Source organism: Pseudorasbora parva, chromosome 2 (genome assembly GCF_024679245.1).
Source record: "Pseudorasbora parva isolate DD20220531a chromosome 2, ASM2467924v1, whole genome shotgun sequence".
NCBI lineage: Eukaryota > Metazoa > Chordata > Actinopteri > Cypriniformes > Gobionidae > Pseudorasbora > Pseudorasbora parva.
The window spans coordinates 25,148,124-25,168,265 of NC_090173.1; the positions used below are offsets into that span (position 1 = coordinate 25,148,124).

The window sequence follows — 20,142 nt, forward strand, 5'->3', positions numbered from 1 at the left end:
TTCGTACCATGGGAGACCAAGCTTTCTGCTCGGCTGGACCGGGGCTTTGGAATCATCTTCCCAATGAGTTCAATAATATCTGTCTGCAGAGCCGCTGAGAGCAGTACAGAGCCTGGACCAGTTTAAAGCTGAACTGAAAACTTTTCTGTTCAGAAAGGCTTTTGTGTTGATTGTTTGTATTATTCTTTTTTTTAATATAATTATTAATTTCCCCTTTTTCCATTGTTGCACTTTGAGATTCTTTGGAATGAAAAGTGCGTTACAAATAATGTATTATTATTAGGAACGAACTCAAGGCAGTAGAATCGATGTGGCATCCAGATCGGTATTAGACTAGTGATGCCTAACTGGAGCCAAAATGGCAGCAGCGTTGTTTTATTTTCAAACATCATCTGTCTTCGAGACGAGTGATTTAATCAACCAGACATCTATTAGTTTATAACAAGATACCATTTCCATTATCTTCATAAGTACGTTCATTTTCAGCATGTTTGTTCTATGTCGTCTAACAGCGGGTCAGTGAATGACACAAGAACCGGCCCGTTCTGTCTTGGTAAGTAGAAACAAAATTTAAACAAGAAGCGCGACAAATATTCTTTAAATATTCACTGGCATGAAGTTGGTTTGACGTTAGACGTTTGATATTCGCAAATTTAGGGACCGTCTCTAAAGTTGCATACGACATTGGTATGCACGTTTCAAACTTCAATAACATTTGAATGGAATAATTTACAGTCATAAATCCAACTGTACAGTGTTCATCCAGGTGTCGGCTATCATGCACATCTTTTATATTTTTGATTTATATTAAAATACACTGTCAAATCATACTTAAATATTGCTGTTTTTCACTACTGTATATTGGCTCATACATAAATATGTCATATTTTAGAGCTCAATAACATTTGAATGGAATAATTTACAGTCATAAATCCAACTGTACAGTGTTCATCCAGGTGTCGGCTATCATGCACATCTTTTATATTTTTGATTTATATTAAAATACACTGTCAAATCATACTTAAATATTGCTGTTTTTCACTACTGTATATTGGCTCATACATAAATATGTCATAATTTAGAGCTCAATAACATTTGAATGGAATAATTTACAGTCATAAATCCAACTGTACAGTGTTCATCCAGGTGTCGGCTATCATGCACATCTTTTATATTTTTGATTTATATTAAAATACACTGTCAAATCATACTTAAATATTGCTGTTTTTCACTACTGTATATTGGCTCATACATAAATATGTCATATTTTAGAGCTCAATAACATTTGAATGGAATAATTTACATTCATAAATCCAACTGTACAGTGTTCATCCAGGTGTCGGCTATCATGCACATCTTTTATATTTTTGATTTATATTAAAATACACTGTCAAGTCATACTTAAATATTGCTGTTTTCACTACTGTATATTGGCTCATACATAAATATGTCATAATTTAGAGCTCAATAACATTTGAATGGAATAATTTACAGTCATAAATCCAACTGTACAGTGTTCATCCAGGTGTCGGCTATCATGCACATCTTTTATATTTTTGATTTATATTAAAATACACTGTCAAATCATACTTAAATATTGCTGTTTTTCACTACTGTATATTGGCTCATACATAAATATGTAATAATTTAGAGCTCAATAACATTTGAATGGAATAATTTACAGTCATAAATCCAACTGTACAGTGTTCATCCAGGTGTCGGCTATCATGCACATCTTTTATATTTTTGATTTATATTAAAATACACTGTCAAATCATACTTAAATATTGCTGTTTTTCACTACTGTATATTGGCTCATACATAAATATGTCATATTTTAGAGCTCAATAACATTTGAATGGAATAATTTACAGTCATAAATCCAACTGTACAGTGTTCATCCAGGTGACAGCAATCATGCACATCTTTTATATTTTTGATTTATATTAAAATACACTGTCAAGTCATACTTAAATATTGCTGTTTTCACTACTGTATATTGGCTCATACATAAATATGTCATAATTTAGAGCTCAATAACATTTGAATGGAATAATTTACAGTCATAAATCCAACTGTATAGTGTTCATCCAGGTGACAGCAATCATGCACATCTTTTATATTTTTGATTTATATTAAAATACACTGTCAAGTCATACTTATTGCTGTTTTCACTACTGTATATTGGCTCATACATAAATATGTAATAATTTAGAGCTCAATAACATTTGAATGGAATAATTTACAGTCATAAATCCAACTGTACAGTGATCATCCAGGTGTCGGCTATCATGCACATCTTTTATATTTTTGATTTATATTAAAATACACTGTCAAATCATACTTAAATATTGCTGTTTTCACTACTGTATATTGGCTCATACATAAATATGTCATAATTTAGAGCTCAATAACATTTGAATGGAATAATTTACGGCCATAAATCCAACTGTACAGTGTTCATCCAGGTGACAGCAATCATGCACATCTTTTATATTTTTGATTTATATTAAAATACACTGTCAAATCATACTTAAATATTGCTGTTTTTCACTACTGTATATTGGCTCATACATAAATATGTCATAATTTAGAGCTCAATAACATTTGAATGGAATAATTTACAGTCATAAATCCAACTGTACAGTGATCATCCAGGTGTCGGCTATCATGCACATCTTTTATATTTTTGATTTATATTAAAATACACTGTCAAGTCATACTTAAATATTGCTGTTTTCACTACTGTATATTGGCTCATACATAAATATGTCATAATTTAGAGCTCAATAACATTTGAATGGAATAATTTACAGTCATAAATCCAACTGTTCAGTGTTCATCCAGGTGTCGGCTATCATGCACATCTTTTATATTTTTGATTTATATTAAAATACACTGTCAAATCATACTTAAATATCGTAAGCAAGTGAAATGGCCTCGACCACCCACTTGCTCATTCTCTGCTTAGATACTGGAGCCCCTTTCTTAGGGGCTCCGAAACAGACGAATAACTGATCGGTCTTTCTCCACAGGGCAGCTCTGTGGACATATGTATCTAATGCCCTAACAGGGCAGAGCAGATTTAATCTTTCCTGGTCTGACGTCGTGAACGGAGGAGGACAGAAGGCTTGGAGAGTAATGGGGCCCCGTGGGCTCGTAGGAACCTTGGGGACGTAACCCGGATGTAGAAAGGCCTTCACCATCCCGGCGCAAACTCTAAACATGAGGGCCTCACTGACAGGGACTGAATATCTCCTATTCTTTTGAGAGACGATATGGCCAAAAGAAGGATAGTTTTTAGGGTGAGGAACTTGTCCAAAACCTCCTCTAAGGGTTCGAATGGCGGCCCGCACAAGCCCCTCAAAACAATGGCCAAGTCCCAAGCTGGGACCCTCGAGTGCATAGCCGGCCTCAACCTTAAAGTACCACGGAGGAAGCGTGTAATCAGAGGGTGTCTTCCCAAAGACACTCCACCCAAAGGGACGTGGAAGGCACCCAAGGCCGCCACGTACACCTTTATTGTGGAGGGGGTCAACCCTGCCGAGAACCTAGCCTGCAGAAACTCCAGCACTGTACCAACCGGGCAGTTAACTGGGTCCCACTGGCGTTCTCTGCACCAAGCTGAGAAAAGCTTCCATTTCAGAGCGTACAGCTTCCTCGTGGACGGAGCTCTGGAGTGAAGGATGGTCTCAACGACCTCGGCCGAGAGACCTTCCTCTATGAGCCTGGCCCCCTCAGAGGCCAAGCCCATAGTTTCCACATCTCTGGGCGTGGGTGCAGGAATCTCCCGCCCGCCTGAGAGAGTAGATCCCTCCTGGTCGGAATCTCCATCGGAGAGCCTTCCAGGAGAGATACCAGGTCCGAAAACCATACTCTGGTCGGCCAGTACGGAGCCACCAGAAGTACTTGGGCCCCGTCCCGGCGTACCCTCTCCAGAACTCCTGGAAGCAAGACAATCGGGGGGAAGGCGTACAGGGGTAGCCTCGGCCACTCCTGTACCATGGCATCCAACCCTAGCGGGGCTGGATGGGACAGAGAAAACCACTGCGGGCAGTGGGAATTCTCCGCCGAAGCAAAAAGATCTATCTCTGCCTTCCCATATACCTTCCATAGGAGCTCCACCACCTCTGGGTGAAGTCTCCATTCCCCGGGCCTCGGCCCCTGCCTCGACAGGCTGTCTGCTTCCTGATTCAGGACCCCCGGGATATATACTGCCCTGATTGACAGCAATTTCCCTTGGGCCCACAGGAGGATCCGATGCGCCAATTTGTCCAGTGGACGGGAACCTCAGACCCCCCTGATGATTTATATAGGCGACCACCGATGTGTTGTCTGACCTGACTAACACATGGTGGCCCCTGAGGTCGGGCAGAAACTGTTTCAATGCAAGAAACACTGCGAGCATCTCTAGCCGATTTATGTGCCAGTGCTGCTGATGTTCCTGCCATAGACCCTGGGATGAGCGACCACTCATGGTCGCCCCCCAGCCCGTGAGAGAGGCATCTGTCGTTAGCGTTACGCGACGAACATGAGCCCCTAACACGGGACCCTGAGATAGAAACCCCGGGTTTTTCCACATGACCAGAGCACGTAGGCATCGCCGCGTGACTTTGATCGTGCGGAGCGGATTTCCCCTCGGGGAGAACCCCTTTGTTTTGAGCCACCACTGCAGTGGCCTCATGTACAGTAGGCCAAGAGGTATTACGTTGGACGCTGCTGCCATGAGACGTAACAGTTTCTGGAACTGTTTCACAGTGACGGCCCGGTCTAGCTTCTGCTCTTTGACTGCTGCCAGGATCGATGCTATGCGTGTTGGCGATAATTGCGCCCGCATTATTACCGAGTCCCAGTTCACACCTAGAAAAGTGGTTCTCTGAGCCGGAGAAAGCACACTCTTCTTGGCGTTCAGCCTCAACCCCAACTTCGACATATGCGCGAGAACAGCATCTCGATGCTGAACCGCCATCTGCTCTGTATTCGCTAGAATCAGCAAGTCGTCGATATAATTCAGTGTGCGGATGCCCTGCAGATGCAACGGCGCCAGAGCTGCATCCACACACTTGGTGAATGTGCGGGGTGACAGTGCTAGACCGAAAGGAAGTACTCGATATTGGAATGCCTCTCCCCCGAAGGCAAACCTGAGGAACTTCCTGTGATGTGGAAGGATGGAGACATGAAAATACGCATCTTTGAGGTCTATGGGGACAAACCAATCCTCTAGTTTGATCTGCGACACAATCTGTCTGAGTGTGAGCATCTTGAACTTGAGCTTGGCCACCGAGCGATTTAGTAGACGCAGATCTAATATCGGGCGTAAGCCCCCATCCTTCTTCGGCACGATGAAGTAACGGCTGTAAAACCCAGACTCCCTGCTGGGAGGGGGAACCCTCTCTATAGCCCCTTTTTGCAGGCGTGTCTGTACTTCCTGTGCCATTACCAGAGCCTGCTCCGGGCCCACCTCTGTAGGTAGGACACCGCTGAAAGGAGGTGGCCGACTTTTGAATTGAATGGCGTACCCCCTTTCGATTATCTGCAGGACCCAATGAGATATATTTGATAGACGTTTCCACTCGTCTAGAAAATCTACTAAGGGAACCAGCCTCTCGAGGCTGGCCTCTGGTGTACTTTGAGCAACAAGCACAGTGCCCTGAAGCGGCGGACCGGCAGGGAACAACTGACTTGACTGCTCGGGGGCCCCCCGAGGGGGGCGCGGACCACCCTCGGGTGGCCCGCGGAGACCGACTGCGCCCCGACATTGCGGCGGGGTTGGCAGCGCGGCCCCCAGAGGGTGCCGCAGAGAAACGGGTACCGTTGGCAGGGGTAAACACCGTTTTCCTACGGGGGGAACCACCCTCAGCGTCCTGACGCTTCTGGCATCAGGAACGCTTCGACGAGGCCTTCTTGGCGATCAGGACTGTCCTCAGATCAGCCCTGCCCCTCGAAGGCCTCGTCTGAGAGCGCCGCCCCTCGTCCCCGCGCTGAGGGGGAGTTCGGGTGGCGACGCTCTGTTTTTGCTTTGCCCTGTGCGAAGCGCTCGTACTCGGTTTGGGCTGCTTGATGTCAGCAGCAGCCCCAGGGACCTGGACCCGGAGAGGGAGGAACTGCTTGAGCGCTGCAGCTTGCTTTTTCGTCTCCTGGAACCTCTCGGTGACAGTATGGACTGCGTCACCGAAGAGGCCTCCAGGAGAAAGCGGCGCATCGAGCAGAAAGGCTTTCTCCCTCTCCTTGATGTCTGTGGGGTTTAACCAGAGATGCCTCTCCGTGGCCACCAAGGCTGCCATAGAGCGGCCCACACATCTGGCCGTCTCCTTGGTGGCCCGGAGAGCTAGATCAGCGGAAGAACGCAGCTCTGTAATAATATCTCCCCCCACGACATCACTACTATCCAGATCCCTCAGCAGGTCAGCCTGGTACGCCTGCACGATTGCCATCGTGTGCAGGCATGCAGCGCCTGACCCGCTGCCGAGTACGCTTTGCCCACCAGCGCCGACGTTGTTTTTAAAGGTCTGGTGGGCAAAGTCGGGGCTTTAAGGGACGATGCCGAAGAAGGCGAGAGATGGCTCGCGAGCGTCTCCTCGACCTTTGGCATCGCCCCATAACCATACTGTTTCAGCCCAGCGATGTTACTGTAGACCGAAGTCTGTGGGCTGAAAACACGATATGATGCCGGTCTCCTCCACGACCTTGCCACCTCAGTGTGCAAGTCATGAAAGAACGGCAATCCCCGTCTCTGAGGCGCGAGAAGGCAGGAATCTCTCGTCTAATTTGCTTGTACGCTTTCTTCCTGCCTCATATCTCTCGGCTGGCCAGTCGATGTTAAGCCTGGCCACCGCTCGCGTCAGAACCTCAACGAGCTCCTCGCATGCAGGGGACTGAAGTGGCGAGTCTTCAGTCTCGATGCTTTCAACGTCCACCTCCTCAGAGCTGGACAGTTGAAGCACCGGCGACTCTCTCGGGGGGGAAGAAACCGCCATGCGTGCTTCCATGCCCCGAGAAGAGCCGCTGGATGGTGCAGGTGAGGGCAGAGATAAGGCAGCGCCCATCTCTAACCCCTCTGCAACATCCAATTGTGATCCCCACGACTGCAGCCTCCGCTCCGCCTCGGCAGCAAGCGGGACCAGAGCCGCGGGGAACACGAGCCGAGGCACCCTCCTCAAAGAGTGCCCGGCGGGAGCGCAGCGTTCTCAGCGGTAACTTCTCACAATGCTCGCAAGCAGCCCCCTCAAGGGCTGCCTGGGCATGCTGCGCTCCCAAGCAGGCAACACAGAGAGAGTGTGTATCCCCACCCGTGATGTAGCGTGGGCAGGGATGAACACACTTCCTGAAATTGCTGCTTTCGCTCGCCATTCTCTATCTATTTTATTTTCTCTTTTTTTGTTATATATATATGGAATATATAACAAAAGGGTGGAAAAACTCTTGCAATAGACAGACAAAAACACCAAATAGACAGACAGGTTCACACAGATCGCTTGCTGAAGGATCAGAAGCTAGTTCCTGTTTGTTTTCACGGACGCTTTATATTATAATTATATATATATTATAAATATATATATTAATTTGATATAATAAAATGTTTGTGTAATCTGTTCGATTTCATTATTAAGAAATGTATAATTTTTTTGCTCCTTTTTGGTAAATTTTGACATTTATGTATGAGCCAATATACAGTAGTGAAAAACAGCAATATTTAAGTATGATTTGACAGTGTATTTTAATATAAATCAAAAATATAAAAGATGTGCATGATAGCCGACACCTGGATGAACACTGTACAGTTGGATTTATGACTGTAAATTATTCCATTCAAATGTTATTGAGCTCTAAATTATGACATATTTATGTATGAGCCAATATACAGTAGTGAAAAACAGCAATATTTAAGTATGACTTGACAGTGTATTTTAATATAAATCAAAAATATAAAAGATGTGCATGATAGCCGACACCTGGATGAACACTATACAGTTGGATTTATGACTGTAAATTATTCCATTCAAATGTTATTGAGGTCTAAAATATGACATATTTATGTATGAGCCAATATACAGTAGTGAAAACAGCAATATTTAAGTATGATTTGACAGTGTATTTTAATACAAATCAAAAATATAAAAGATGTGCATGATAGCCGACACCTGGATGAACACTGTACAGTTGGATTTATGACAGTAAATTATTCCATTCAAATGTTATTGAGCTCTAAATTATGACATATTTATGTATGAGCCAATATATAGTAGTGAAAACAGCAATATTTAAGTATGATTTGACAGTGTATTTTAATACAAATCAAAAATATAAAAGATGTGCATGATAGCCGACACCTGGATGAACACTGTACAGTTGGATTTATGACTGTAAATTATTCCATTCAAATGTTATTGAGCTCTAAAATATGACATATTTATGTATGAGCCAATATACAGTAGTGAAAAACAGCAATATTTAAGTATGATTTGACAGTGTATCTTAATACAAATCAAAAATATAAAAGATGTGCATGATAGCCGACACCTGGATGAACACTGTACAGTTGGATTTATGACAGTAAATTATTCCATTCAAATGTTATTGAGCTCTAAAATATGACATATTTATGTATGAGCCAATATACAGTAGTGAAAAACAGCAATATTTAAGTATGATTTGACAGTGTATCTTAATACAAATCAAAAATATAAAAGATGTGCATGATAGCCGACACCTGGATGAACACTATACAGTTGGATTTATGACTGTAAATTATTCCATTCAAATGTTATTGAGCTCTAAATTATGACATATTTATGTATGAGCCAATATACAGTAGTGAAAAACAGCAATATTTAAGTATGATTTGACAGTGTATTTTAATATAAATCAAAAATATAAAAGATGTGCATGATAGCCGACACCTGGATGAACACTGTACAGTTGGATTTATGACAGTAAATTATTCCATTCAAATGTTATTGAGCTCTAAAATATGACATATTTATGTATGAGCCAATATACAGTAGTGAAAAACAGCAATATTTAAGTATGATTTGACAGTGTATCTTAATACAAATCAAAAATATAAAAGATGTGCATGATAGCCGACACCTGGATGAACACTATACAGTTGGATTTATGACTGTAAATTATTCCATTCAAATGTTATTGAGCTCTAAAATATGACATATTTATGTATGAGCCAATATATAGTAGTGAAAACAGCAATATTTAAGTATGATTTGACAGTGTATTTTAATACAAATCAAAAATATAAAAGATGTGCATGATAGCCGACACCTGGATGAACACTGTACAGTTGGATTTATGACTGTAAATTATTCCATTCAAATGTTATTGAGCTCTAAAATATGACATATTTATGTATGAGCCAATATACAGTAGTGAAAAACAGCAATATTTAAGTATGATTTGACAGTGTATTTTAATATAAATCAAAAATATAAAAGATGTGCATGATAGCCGACACCTGGATGAACACTGTACAGTTGGATTTATGACAGTAAATTATTCCATTCAAATGTTATTGAGCTCTAAATTATGACATATTTATGTATGAGCCAATATATAGTAGTGAAAACAGCAATATTTAAGTATGATTTGACAGTGTATTTTAATACAAATCAAAAATATAAAAGATGTGCATGATAGCCGACACCTGGATGAACACTGTACAGTTGGATTTATGACTGTAAATTATTCCATTCAAATGTTATTGAGCTCTAAATTATGACATATTTATGTATGAGCCAATATATAGTAGTGAAAACAGCAATATTTAAGTATGATTTGACAGTGTATTTTAATACAAATCAAAAATATAAAAGATGTGCATGATAGCCGACACCTGGATGAACACTGTACAGTTGGATTTATGACTGTAAATTATTCCATTCAAATGTTATTGAGCTCTAAAATATGACATATTTATGTATGAGCCAATATACAGTAGTGAAAAACAGCAATATTTAAGTATGATTTGACAGTGTATTTTAATATAAATCAAAAATATAAAAGATGTGCATGATAGCCGACACCTGGATGAACACTGTACAGTTGGATTTATGACAGTAAATTATTCCATTCAAATGTTATTGAGCTCTAAATTATGACATATTTATGTATGAGCCAATATATAGTAGTGAAAACAGCAATATTTAAGTATGATTTGACAGTGTATTTTAATACAAATCAAAAATATAAAAGATGTGCATGATAGCCGACACCTGGATGAACACTGTACAGTTGGATTTATGACTGTAAATTATTCCATTCAAATGTTATTGAGCTCTAAAATATGACATATTTATGTATGAGCCAATATACAGTAGTGAAAAACAGCAATATTTAAGTATGATTTGACAGTGTATTTTAATACAAATCAAAAATATAAAAGATGTGCATGATAGCCGACACCTGGATGAACACTGTACAGTTGGATTTATGACTGTAAATTATTCCATTCAAATGTTATTGAGCTCTAAAATATGACATTTATGTATGAGCCAATATACAGTAGTGAAAAACAGCAATATTTAAGTATGATTTGACAGTGTATTTTAATATAAATCAAAAATATAAAAGATGTGCATGATAGCCGACACCTGGATGAACACTGTACAGTTGGATTTATGACTGTAAATTATTCCATTCAAATGTTATTGAGCTCTAAATTATGACATATTTATGTATGAGCCAATATATAGTGAAAAACAGCAATATTTAAGTATGATTTGACAGTGTATTTTAATATAAATCAAAAATATAAAAGATGTGCATGATAGCCGACACCTGGATGAACACTGTACAGTTGGATTTATGACTGTAAATTATTCCATTCAAATGTTATTGAGCTCTAAAATATGACATATTTATGTATGAGCCAATATACAGTAGTGAAAAACAGCAATATTTAAGTATGATTTGACAGTGTATTTTAATATAAATTAAAAAATATAAAAGATGTGCATGATTGCTGTCACCTGGATGAACACTGTACAGTTGGATTTATGACTGTAAATTATTCCATTCAAATGTTATTGAGCTCTAAAATATGACATATTTATGTATGAGCCAATATATAGTAGTGAAAACAGCAATATTTAAGTATGATTTGACAGTGTATCTTAATATAAATCAAAAATATAAAAGATGTGCATGATAGCCGACACCTGGATGAACACTGTACAGTTGGATTTATGACTGTAAATTATTCCATTCAAATGTTATTGAGCTCTAAATTATGACATATTTATGTATGAGCCAATATACAGTAGTGAAAAACAGCAATATTTAAGTATGATTTGACAGTGTATTTTAATATAAATCAAAAATATAAAAGATGTGCATGATAGCCGACACCTGGATGAACACTGTACAGTTGGATTTATGACTGTAAATTATTCCATTCAAATGTTATTGAAGTTTGAAACGTGCATACCAATGTCGTATGCAACTTTAGAGACGGTCCCTAAATTTGCGAATATCAAACGTCTAACGTCAAACCAACTTCATGCCAGTTAAATATTCGGCGTCCGTTATATTCGGCGTCCGTTACTACCGTATAACACGTTCCCCTGCGGTTTTGAAACAATGTTGCCAAAACCCGCCCATATGGAAAATAATGATAGAGAAAACAGGGCAGTCCGCCAGTCGTAGCTGTCAACTGTGTTTATAGTGACAGTGTGTTCATTTGTGTTCAACAGTTTTATTATGTTTAAATGAACTTGGTTATTAGTTTCTGACCCTCGTTTATCATACTGGACTGCTGTTTTACTGTATAATTGCAGTGCCCGCCCTTGTTCACCGTATTTCCTCTATACATCAGTTTGTTGAACATACATTTGCACATAAACATGTTATGAAATGGACGCTATCGCATTTGCAGTTTCAGAAAGAAAGTGTATACAAAACCATTTAAGATATTAACAAATTAGCTGCTGTTTAGCAATATCGCATTTTGATATGCTGAATCTCAAATCCTTTTTCAAAGGCTGGTAGTTGGACGAAGATACTAAATAATATTTGTGATGCAATGGTCTTTGTGGTTTTCAGTGTTTTCCACCCCGTTCTCTATTGTCGAAAATGAGAGATCCCCTACAATAGTTGTTGCAAATGAAAATGGAGGATATGTCTCTGTCAGGCCTGGATAACACCAAGCTAGAGGTAAATAAATTGTTTTTCTGTTTTTCGTTGTTGTTGTTGTTTTGTTCATCTGAATGCACGTGTTTACATAAGTGGTTTTATGCAGGCTTCTTACCACTAAAATCCACATGGTCAGATACATATGTTATGTGTGTCCGCTTTAACCCAGGCCCTAAAAGTATTGCCTGTAGCATTTATGATTCCATTTCATTTATTTATATGAATCTTCTCTCCTTTGTTTTTTTGTTTTTGTTGGGGGTGTAGGCCTTGGCTCATGACGTTTACTCTGACCTAGTGGAAGATGCCTGTTTAGGGCTGTGCTTTGAGGTGCACAGGGCGGTCAAACAGGGCTATTTCTTCCTGGATGATACGGACCAAGAAAGTATGAAGGATTTTGGTGAGTCAGTCACATGAAAATATGCAAATTGATTATTCCTAAAACATGGGATGCATGATTTCAAAATGTGTCTCTATTTAATGTTTTCGCTGATGTAGAAATAGTGGACCAGCCAGGTGTAGACATCTTCGGGCAGGTGTACAACCAGTGGAAGAATAAGGAGTGTGTGTGTCCCAATTGCAGCCGGAGTATCGCGGCCTCTCGATTTGCTCCTCATCTGGAGAAGTGTCTCGGTATGGGCCGTAACAGCAGCCGAATAGCCAATCGCAGGTCAGTGGACTGTTGACGCTATTTAGCTCACTTTATGTACTTATACATGGGAACTTGCATCATTATTCGATAAAGGGAATGCTTAAATATTTGACAAATTATTTACTCACCCTATTGTCATTACAAATCTGTATACTGTGATATTTTTCCTTGTTTTGTTTATTTCTGTGATTTTGTTCCATTGACATGCACTGGTGGGAATATATGAAAAGTTGGGGCGTGTGGGGACACATTTCAAATCATTATTTTTCATATATAACACATGGAATTTTATTGATTGGCAAATTCTGGTGAAGTTTCAAAGCATTGAAGGCCGTTGTTCTGCTCTCTTTTTACAGAATAGCCAGCAGCAATAACACAAGCAAGTCAGAAAGTGATCAGGAAGACAATGATGATATCAATGACAACGACTGGTCCTATGGTTCAGAAAAGAAAGGTGAGCTCATCCAGTCTGTCTGCCTGCTTCCCACACAGCTGTTTGTTTTTTATTTAGTGAAACCTTGATTTCAATAATCATGAATAACAGTTTATTAACTGCTTATTTTTCACAGCCAAGAAGAGAAAGTCAGAAAAGGTATAACTTTTTTTTTGTTGAGACAAGCACTTGTTAAAAATTCAACCCAAATATTCTAAATTATGATATTTTGTAAGTTTGTAAACGTATTGAAAATGATGATAAAATAAATCTTTGTGTATCCTAGAATCCAAACTCTCCCAGGAGATCCAAATCTCTAAAGCATAAGAATGGTTGGTTTTATTCTGATTGAGTTGTTTATCCAGTGCACTATTTGACAGACACCAGTCTTCACTTGAGCGTGTTATGAGTGTATTTTTTTTCTGGCTGCAGGAGAGCTCAGCGGCAGTGTAAATCCAGACCTGTACAAGGTGAGATGATTAGCTAAAGTATTTTGGTCATCGCTTTCACTGTTGCCTTAATAACTGCAGTATTACAGCAATATTCTTTCACTTTCTCACTCATGTAGTATAACTACAGCTCTGGCATCAGTTATGAGACTTTGGGACCTGAGGAGCTGCGATCCATACTGACTACAGTAAGTAATATTTATCAAACAATATTTTTTCTTTCAAAATGAAAATACATTTTAACAAAAATTCAAAAAGTAGAGGCTCATCGTTTACCTACACATTATGTGTTTAGGCTTAAAAATAAAAGTCTTAAAGCTAACAAATCCTTTAATAATGAATCAAAGTAAAATAAATAAGTGGAATTTTGAATAATATTCAAAATAAAGAAAAATTATAATAATAAATTACTAATTTTCTTTATTTATGTAATATATTATCTTCTAATTCGGCGACTCTTGACATTTTTTCTCATCATATAGCTATTTTTCAGATTATAATGTAGTTCATTTAAAATCAGTGTCTGAAGAATATGTACCTGACTAAAATAATAATTGTATTGTGGTGACAATTTTAAAAAAATTGTGAATCGTCTAGCCAATTTATTTTATGGATTCAGTGGTAAATTAAAGGGATAGCTCACCCAAAAATGAAAGTTGACTCACCCTCATGTTGTTCCAAACCTGTGTAAATGTCTTTGTTCTGCTATATGTTTTAAACCAATCAGATCTGGCTCCCCCATTGACTTTAAAAAAAGAAAAAAGTCAGTGAGGGGCAAGCTCTGCTTAATTGATGTAAAAGATGATAACAGAATTTTCATTTTTGGATGAACTATCCCTTTAATGTAAAGTGTAATCAAACATTTCATAAAGTTATACCAATAAGAAATAACAAAATGGCAATCAACTGATCGTTTGACCATTTGCAGTGATAAGGATCAGCTGGTAAATGTCCTTATTTGACCGTTATCAGAGGTGGCACTTCCCTCTTTTGTCAAAATCATGTACAAAATCTACCAACATCAAACTTCATGATATCAGTGATTTTATTTATTTATTTATTGTAAATATTGTGTGAAATAAGTATTCAGTTGTCTTGTCTGCTATCATTACATTGTATTACTGTATTCGTTATATCATCTATCAGCCACATCGGTCAACTACTGGAGTATCCATCTTGCTAAAAGGCTTTCTTTTTCCTCAGCAATGTGGGGTTGTATCAGAGCACACAAAGAAGATGTGCACTCGGTAAGAATTCAATCCATATTTGTGAACTGAAAGGAAACCATAAAAATAAACATCTGTGATTTATTCTTACAAATGCACACTGTGGTACACAAAGTCTACTGACATTTAGTTTCTTTCCGTTGCCTTATTGACTATGATCAAGTTTGTCTTTCCTTCGCCAGCAGAAAAAGTAAGTATTTTTCCACTGCAGGCATATTATTATGAGGAATAAAAACTTGCAGCTGAAGGCTGAAACATCTGTGAAACCAGTCTAGGAGATTTAAGGGCTTTAAGTCTTTTAAAACTTAGTGGTATGGCTGCTTTTAACCTTGGATAAAGCAACATTTAGATGGAGAATTTTTATTTTAACGAGTAGTTATGAATACATTTGGATTTTAAAAAAAAAGGAATATACTGATTTATTTAGTAATTGAAGTAATATCCTTAGAATTATATATTTGACTGTAGGAAGGTGAATAAATGAAAAAAATAAATCCCTTTTCAAGTGAACCATTCCTCTGATGAATCCTGTGTCATGTGATCAGAAGTACTTTGAACAGGTACAGTCAGGGGGCATAGTTTTTCACTGTTCCAGTTTTGAGAGTGTGTGCGCGTGTGTGCTCCTTTAGTGCCAAAGAATGATTGTGCATGTGATGTGTAAACACATGATCTTTTTCATTTGTGTAAATGGAAATGATCATGTTGTGTTGGGACTGATTTTAAGGAACACAACTGGCAACTCCATATAAAACCCAATTTCTTGATTAGTTTTTTCCTGTGTCATTTGATTTGGCCTCTCTTATTTTAAAACATATAATTAAATAATCCATCTTCATTCCAATTGGACGGTCATAGGTTGTTTGAAAGCACTGCCTGTTTTTACAAAGCAAGAGACTTTTTGAACATCAGCCAGCACTGAAACCCCCTTCCCTAATTGCTAATATCTAACTCTAGAGCCCACTTTCGAACCCTGCTGGCGATGTTCACCTAGTCTCTCGGCCCGTCATTGTCTCTGGTGCAGTGCGTAATGCCACGTTGTGTCCTGGCAGGTCCCAGCGGTGTCCCCAGCACACGGACGAACAGAGGAGGGCAGTCAGGGTCTTCCTCCTTGGGCCGTCCGCGTGAGTTTCACCCCTTTTCCCAAACCTGACAGAAAAGAATCAATGGACTATTTCCTTTCCTTCCCTCTCTTAATATACTTCTTTTTCATCAAGCTTGTGATCATTTTAGATCTGAACAGAATAGTGAAAAATTAATAGGTCCTAGTATTGAGACCTGAGGCACCAGCTTAGGCCCCGTCCACACGGAGACGCGTTTAGCTGTATACGTATACATTTTGTACCGTATCAACGTTTCGTCCACACGGATCCGGCGTTTTAGAAGCATGCATCCGATATTTTTCGAAACCGGGTCCCAAAGCGGATAAATCTGAAAACGATCATCTTCCGTTTTCGTGTGTACAGCGAATCCGTATATTTTCTGAAACGGTGATGTCATCACACTACGTCCAGCACGGTGAAAGAGTTGAGGGATACAACTACGGGCACTGGGCATGCGCACATCAATATCGCGTCATTGAATTAACGTATTTGCATTGTTGTAAGGGTATGTTTTGGGTTGGGGTAGGTGTAGGCAATAATAAAACACATATGTTAAGTAGCAAATGTATTTATTGTTATTTTATTGTGAGATTTTGCCTCACCTCCGACCACTGCTATACCCCTGCTAGCCACAACTCTTCTTCCCCGTTTTTAGTGTATTTCTGTGGCAGAATTACAGCGCCACACACTGGCCTGGCATGCAAACTACATCGTTTTTAGCCCGTTTTTGTAATCTCGTGTGGACGCAGATATTTCTTGAAACGAGGAGAAAAAAAGATCGGATTGGGAAAGTGCTAGCTTCGTGTGAACAGTGCCTTAGTCCGCTGTATTTTTTCATTTATTTTTATGTGTGACATGAAGGGTAACATTTTACTATGATGTTTTACCAACTAACAATGAATAATACAAGAAATTATTAACCTTAGTTACTTATGTTAAAATCAAAAGTTGTATCTGTTAACATTAGTTAATGCATTGTGCACTAAAGACTGGACTGCACTACACAACTAAGATTCTTGCCCTGATTTGCATTCTGGAGGAGTCAGTATTAGTTGCGGAAAGTTCGAGTGAAGCTGAACATTTTGGGCAGGCAAAGTTTACATATATCTCTGAAAATGGCATGATGTATGATGGGCACAGACTCATTAGTTGGAGCATATCTAACATGTTTGATTTTAGAAAACATTGTTTCCATATGATATACATCTCCAAGCAACCAGACAGCAACCTAGGGTCGGCCCAGATCTGGTACACGTGAAATGTACCAGATGTGGGCTGACATTATGTTGCTGTCTGGGAACAAAGTGTATGTTTCTTTGAGGCTGTTGCTGTTTTGCTCTGTAACCATTTTAATTACAGTTGAGATGTTTATGTCTAGTGTTTTAAAATCTGTTCAGATATTAAGTGTAGTGTATTACAGCTTTGACATGAACAAATAATGAAGAACAACTATATTAACTACTAGGGGTGTAAGAATATATTGTGTAATAATATATCGCCATACAAAAAAGTGCAATAATATGTGTGTGTAGTAGACAGTCTGTCTTGTGTATAGTTCACCCAAAATGAAAATGACTGTCAGAATTTTTTTTTACAAAAGTTTACAATTTGTGTCTACATTAAATTACTATATGTAATATATAATAATGCAACGGGTGAATATTTGTGGGTACTGATAATGCCAAATGTCTTGACAATGTGCAAGCAAATTCATTTAAAATAATTTTGTTGTTTCAGCTTCAGAATCAGGAATATTTGTATTCTTATGTCACCAGTTTTAATCAACAGTAATTCATTTTTTTGTTAACAGTTTACCATATCTTGGAGTATCGCAATAATATCGTATTGTGAGTTTAATATCGTGATATGTATCGAATCGTGACACGAGTGTATCGTTACACCCCTATTAACTATTATAACGGGTTGATAAAATTCTGCAAAAAAATGTATCACTCATTGTTAGTTCATGTTAACAAATGAGATGAGACCTTATCTTAACGCGTTACGTGATTTTATGCCAGTTTGTCCTGCTCAAGCTTTGTTTTCCTTTTTCATGAAGATCAATTTTGCTAGTCCATTTCATTCATTAACTCAGCATAATATTTCCATAATCTCTCAAGTTTTTGTAGACTTATTTACATGTAATGCACTTTGCAGATGCTGTCATCCAGAGCAAGTTCTTTAGCTTCACAATTTTAGTAATTATTCAATGTGCAGTTTTAACCTGTAGCATAATAAGTGACAAAGGAAATTAAATCAGATCATCAGCAAAAGTCTCTTCAGTTTCAGATCGGTTGGTTATTTCTTTGAACTGGGGATCGTGGTAAACAGTGTCCTTATTCAGCATTTGTCATTGTGTACTCATATCTTGCATCCTGTTTGATAGGTCGACACTACCTGACGCTGACTCAATGCTGGAAAACGATGGTTATGATGCCCCTGATGGCCAGCTCATCATGTCCCGTCTCCAATGGGACGGCTCCTCTGATATCTCACCATCAGACTCAGCATCTTCAAAAGCCAGTGAGTTTTTCAAGAACGCTTTAAAAAAATAATAATAATAATTTCTTTTTCACTTATTTGCTGTCTCATTCTCAGGCACCAATAACTCTGAATCTAAGAGAACTAAGAAAAAGAAGAAGCCCAGCACACTGTCTCTGACTGCTGCTGGAGTCGGAGGAGAGAGGGACAAAGGGCAGGAACGAGAGAGAGGAGACAGAGTAGTTGGCGGTGGTAGCGGTAGTAGCAGCTCCCAGAATGCACTGGGCTTGTCCAGTCGTAAAAAGCGACCTAAACTGCCAGTTCCTCCAGCCCCTAGCATCTACGATGACATGAACTAATGAACCTTGCGGACTTACACACACATTTCCTGATCATGACTGACTTGACGATTCCCCGTATGATCTTCAGTTTTCACCATTTCAAGGTACATGAGTGAGACTAGACACTCACTGTTGAACATGTATGAGAGGAAAGGTCTGCGTGGCATTTCAGAAATGTCATGGGCAGATGAGAACATTTGTTATGGCAGTGTTGCAGTGAAAAGTGAGTTTTGTGACTAAATGTGATTCTTGTGTGTGGACGTGAGTCAGAGTGAGACATTTTGTGTTTTAATTTTGCTATGCAGTTCACTGGCATTGCATACTCTTGTCTGTATGTATACATGAGATTTGGGTTTACAGTGACACATGGAAATGTGCCACGGTGTGCATGAGTGAATGGGTTGTTGCATATATTTTGTCCCTTGTGGCTCATGTAATACAGGTGGTTAATTTGTGCAATGTCCTCAATATGGTCTTTTCATCATAATAGTCTTGCTAATGTTACTGCAACCGGTCTCAGCTGCTTTCTGCAAAACAACTATTACTCAATCTCTTGACAATGTCTTGCTAAATAATGGACTTGCATAGTGCTACAACAGCTTTCTGCCAAATCTGTGGATACACAATCATTTGCCTTTTGTATTTCTTTTTAAGTTAATATTCTTGTTTGTTGTCATGGCAAAATGTTCTGGTCTGATAACTATTTATTTAATCTGCCTGTGAATGTTTGGAATTTTTTTTATAATCATGGCTTTTTGATTCCTCGGTTTTTCATCTCTGGCCGAACGTATGCATTTCCTTGGATTACAAAATGTAAATGGCCGAAGAGTTTGATGATCCTTAGAGCACTTACTATGTTATGTTAGATGTTAGTGTGTTTTGTATGAAAAATGTTTGGTAAAATAAAAAAAAGTGTCAGAAATGCAAATAGTAATTGAAGTTGCACTTAAAACTGGATAAAATCCAGTCCATATAGACGCCGTATTGTCTTTCACAAAGTTTTATTTTTGTCATTGAGCTGTTTGTGAATTTTGTTGCTTTAAGTTTTAATAACCTGAGAGCTTTTCGAGCGTGAATGGAAATGTCTGCATGATGGAGGGGAAAACGAAACGTGGTACAGCTTACACAAGATTTACCATTGCTGTGGGTGGATGTTTCTTCTGTGATGAGTTATTGCGCTGTCTCTCAATGGACTGTAGTATCTCTGTAATATTCAAAATAAATGTCTCAGGATTCATCATTTCTTTTCCTTTCCTTTGTTTTCAAAAATCAACTCATTCTTAAAAAGGTTTTGTCATCACCCGCATCATGTAACCAAA

At 38.8% G+C, this 20,142-nt stretch overlaps 1 protein-coding gene across 2 annotated transcripts; it reads left to right on the plus strand.

Moving 5' to 3' along the window:
- The first annotated feature begins 127 nt into the window (after window positions 1-127).
- On the plus strand, window positions 128-20,063 carry atxn7l3a (ataxin 7 like 3a). 2 transcript variants are annotated; one of them, XM_067413004.1, is made up of 13 exons: window positions 150-553; window positions 12,055-12,165; window positions 12,409-12,541; window positions 12,640-12,811; window positions 13,150-13,247; window positions 13,363-13,385; window positions 13,513-13,558; window positions 13,659-13,696; window positions 13,795-13,863; window positions 14,879-14,922; window positions 15,951-16,022; window positions 18,388-18,524; window positions 18,600-20,063. In XM_067413004.1, exons 2-13 carry the CDS (start codon window positions 12,115-12,117, stop codon window positions 18,839-18,841), a joined length of 1,125 nt encoding a protein of 374 aa, XP_067269105.1. In that variant the 5' UTR covers window positions 150-553; window positions 12,055-12,114; the 3' UTR covers window positions 18,842-20,063. The 2 variants fall into 2 exon arrangements, with proteins under 2 accessions (XP_067269114.1, XP_067269105.1); XM_067413013.1 differs by lacking the exon at window positions 15,951-16,022 and having other exon boundaries at window positions 128-553.
- Window positions 20,064-20,142: the final 79 nt, after the last annotated feature.

Coding starts and splice junctions, on each gene's coding strand:
- atxn7l3a (XM_067413004.1), top strand. CDS start 12,115: ATGAAAATGGAGGATATGTCTCTGTCAGGCCTGGATAACACCAAGCTA. Junction 12,542..12,639: donor AGAAAGTATGAAGGATTTTG/GTGAGTCAGTCA, acceptor TCGCTGATGTAG/AAATAGTGGACCAGCCAGGT. Junction 13,248..13,362: donor CTATGGTTCAGAAAAGAAAG/GTGAGCTCATCC, acceptor TATTTTTCACAG/CCAAGAAGAGAAAGTCAGAA.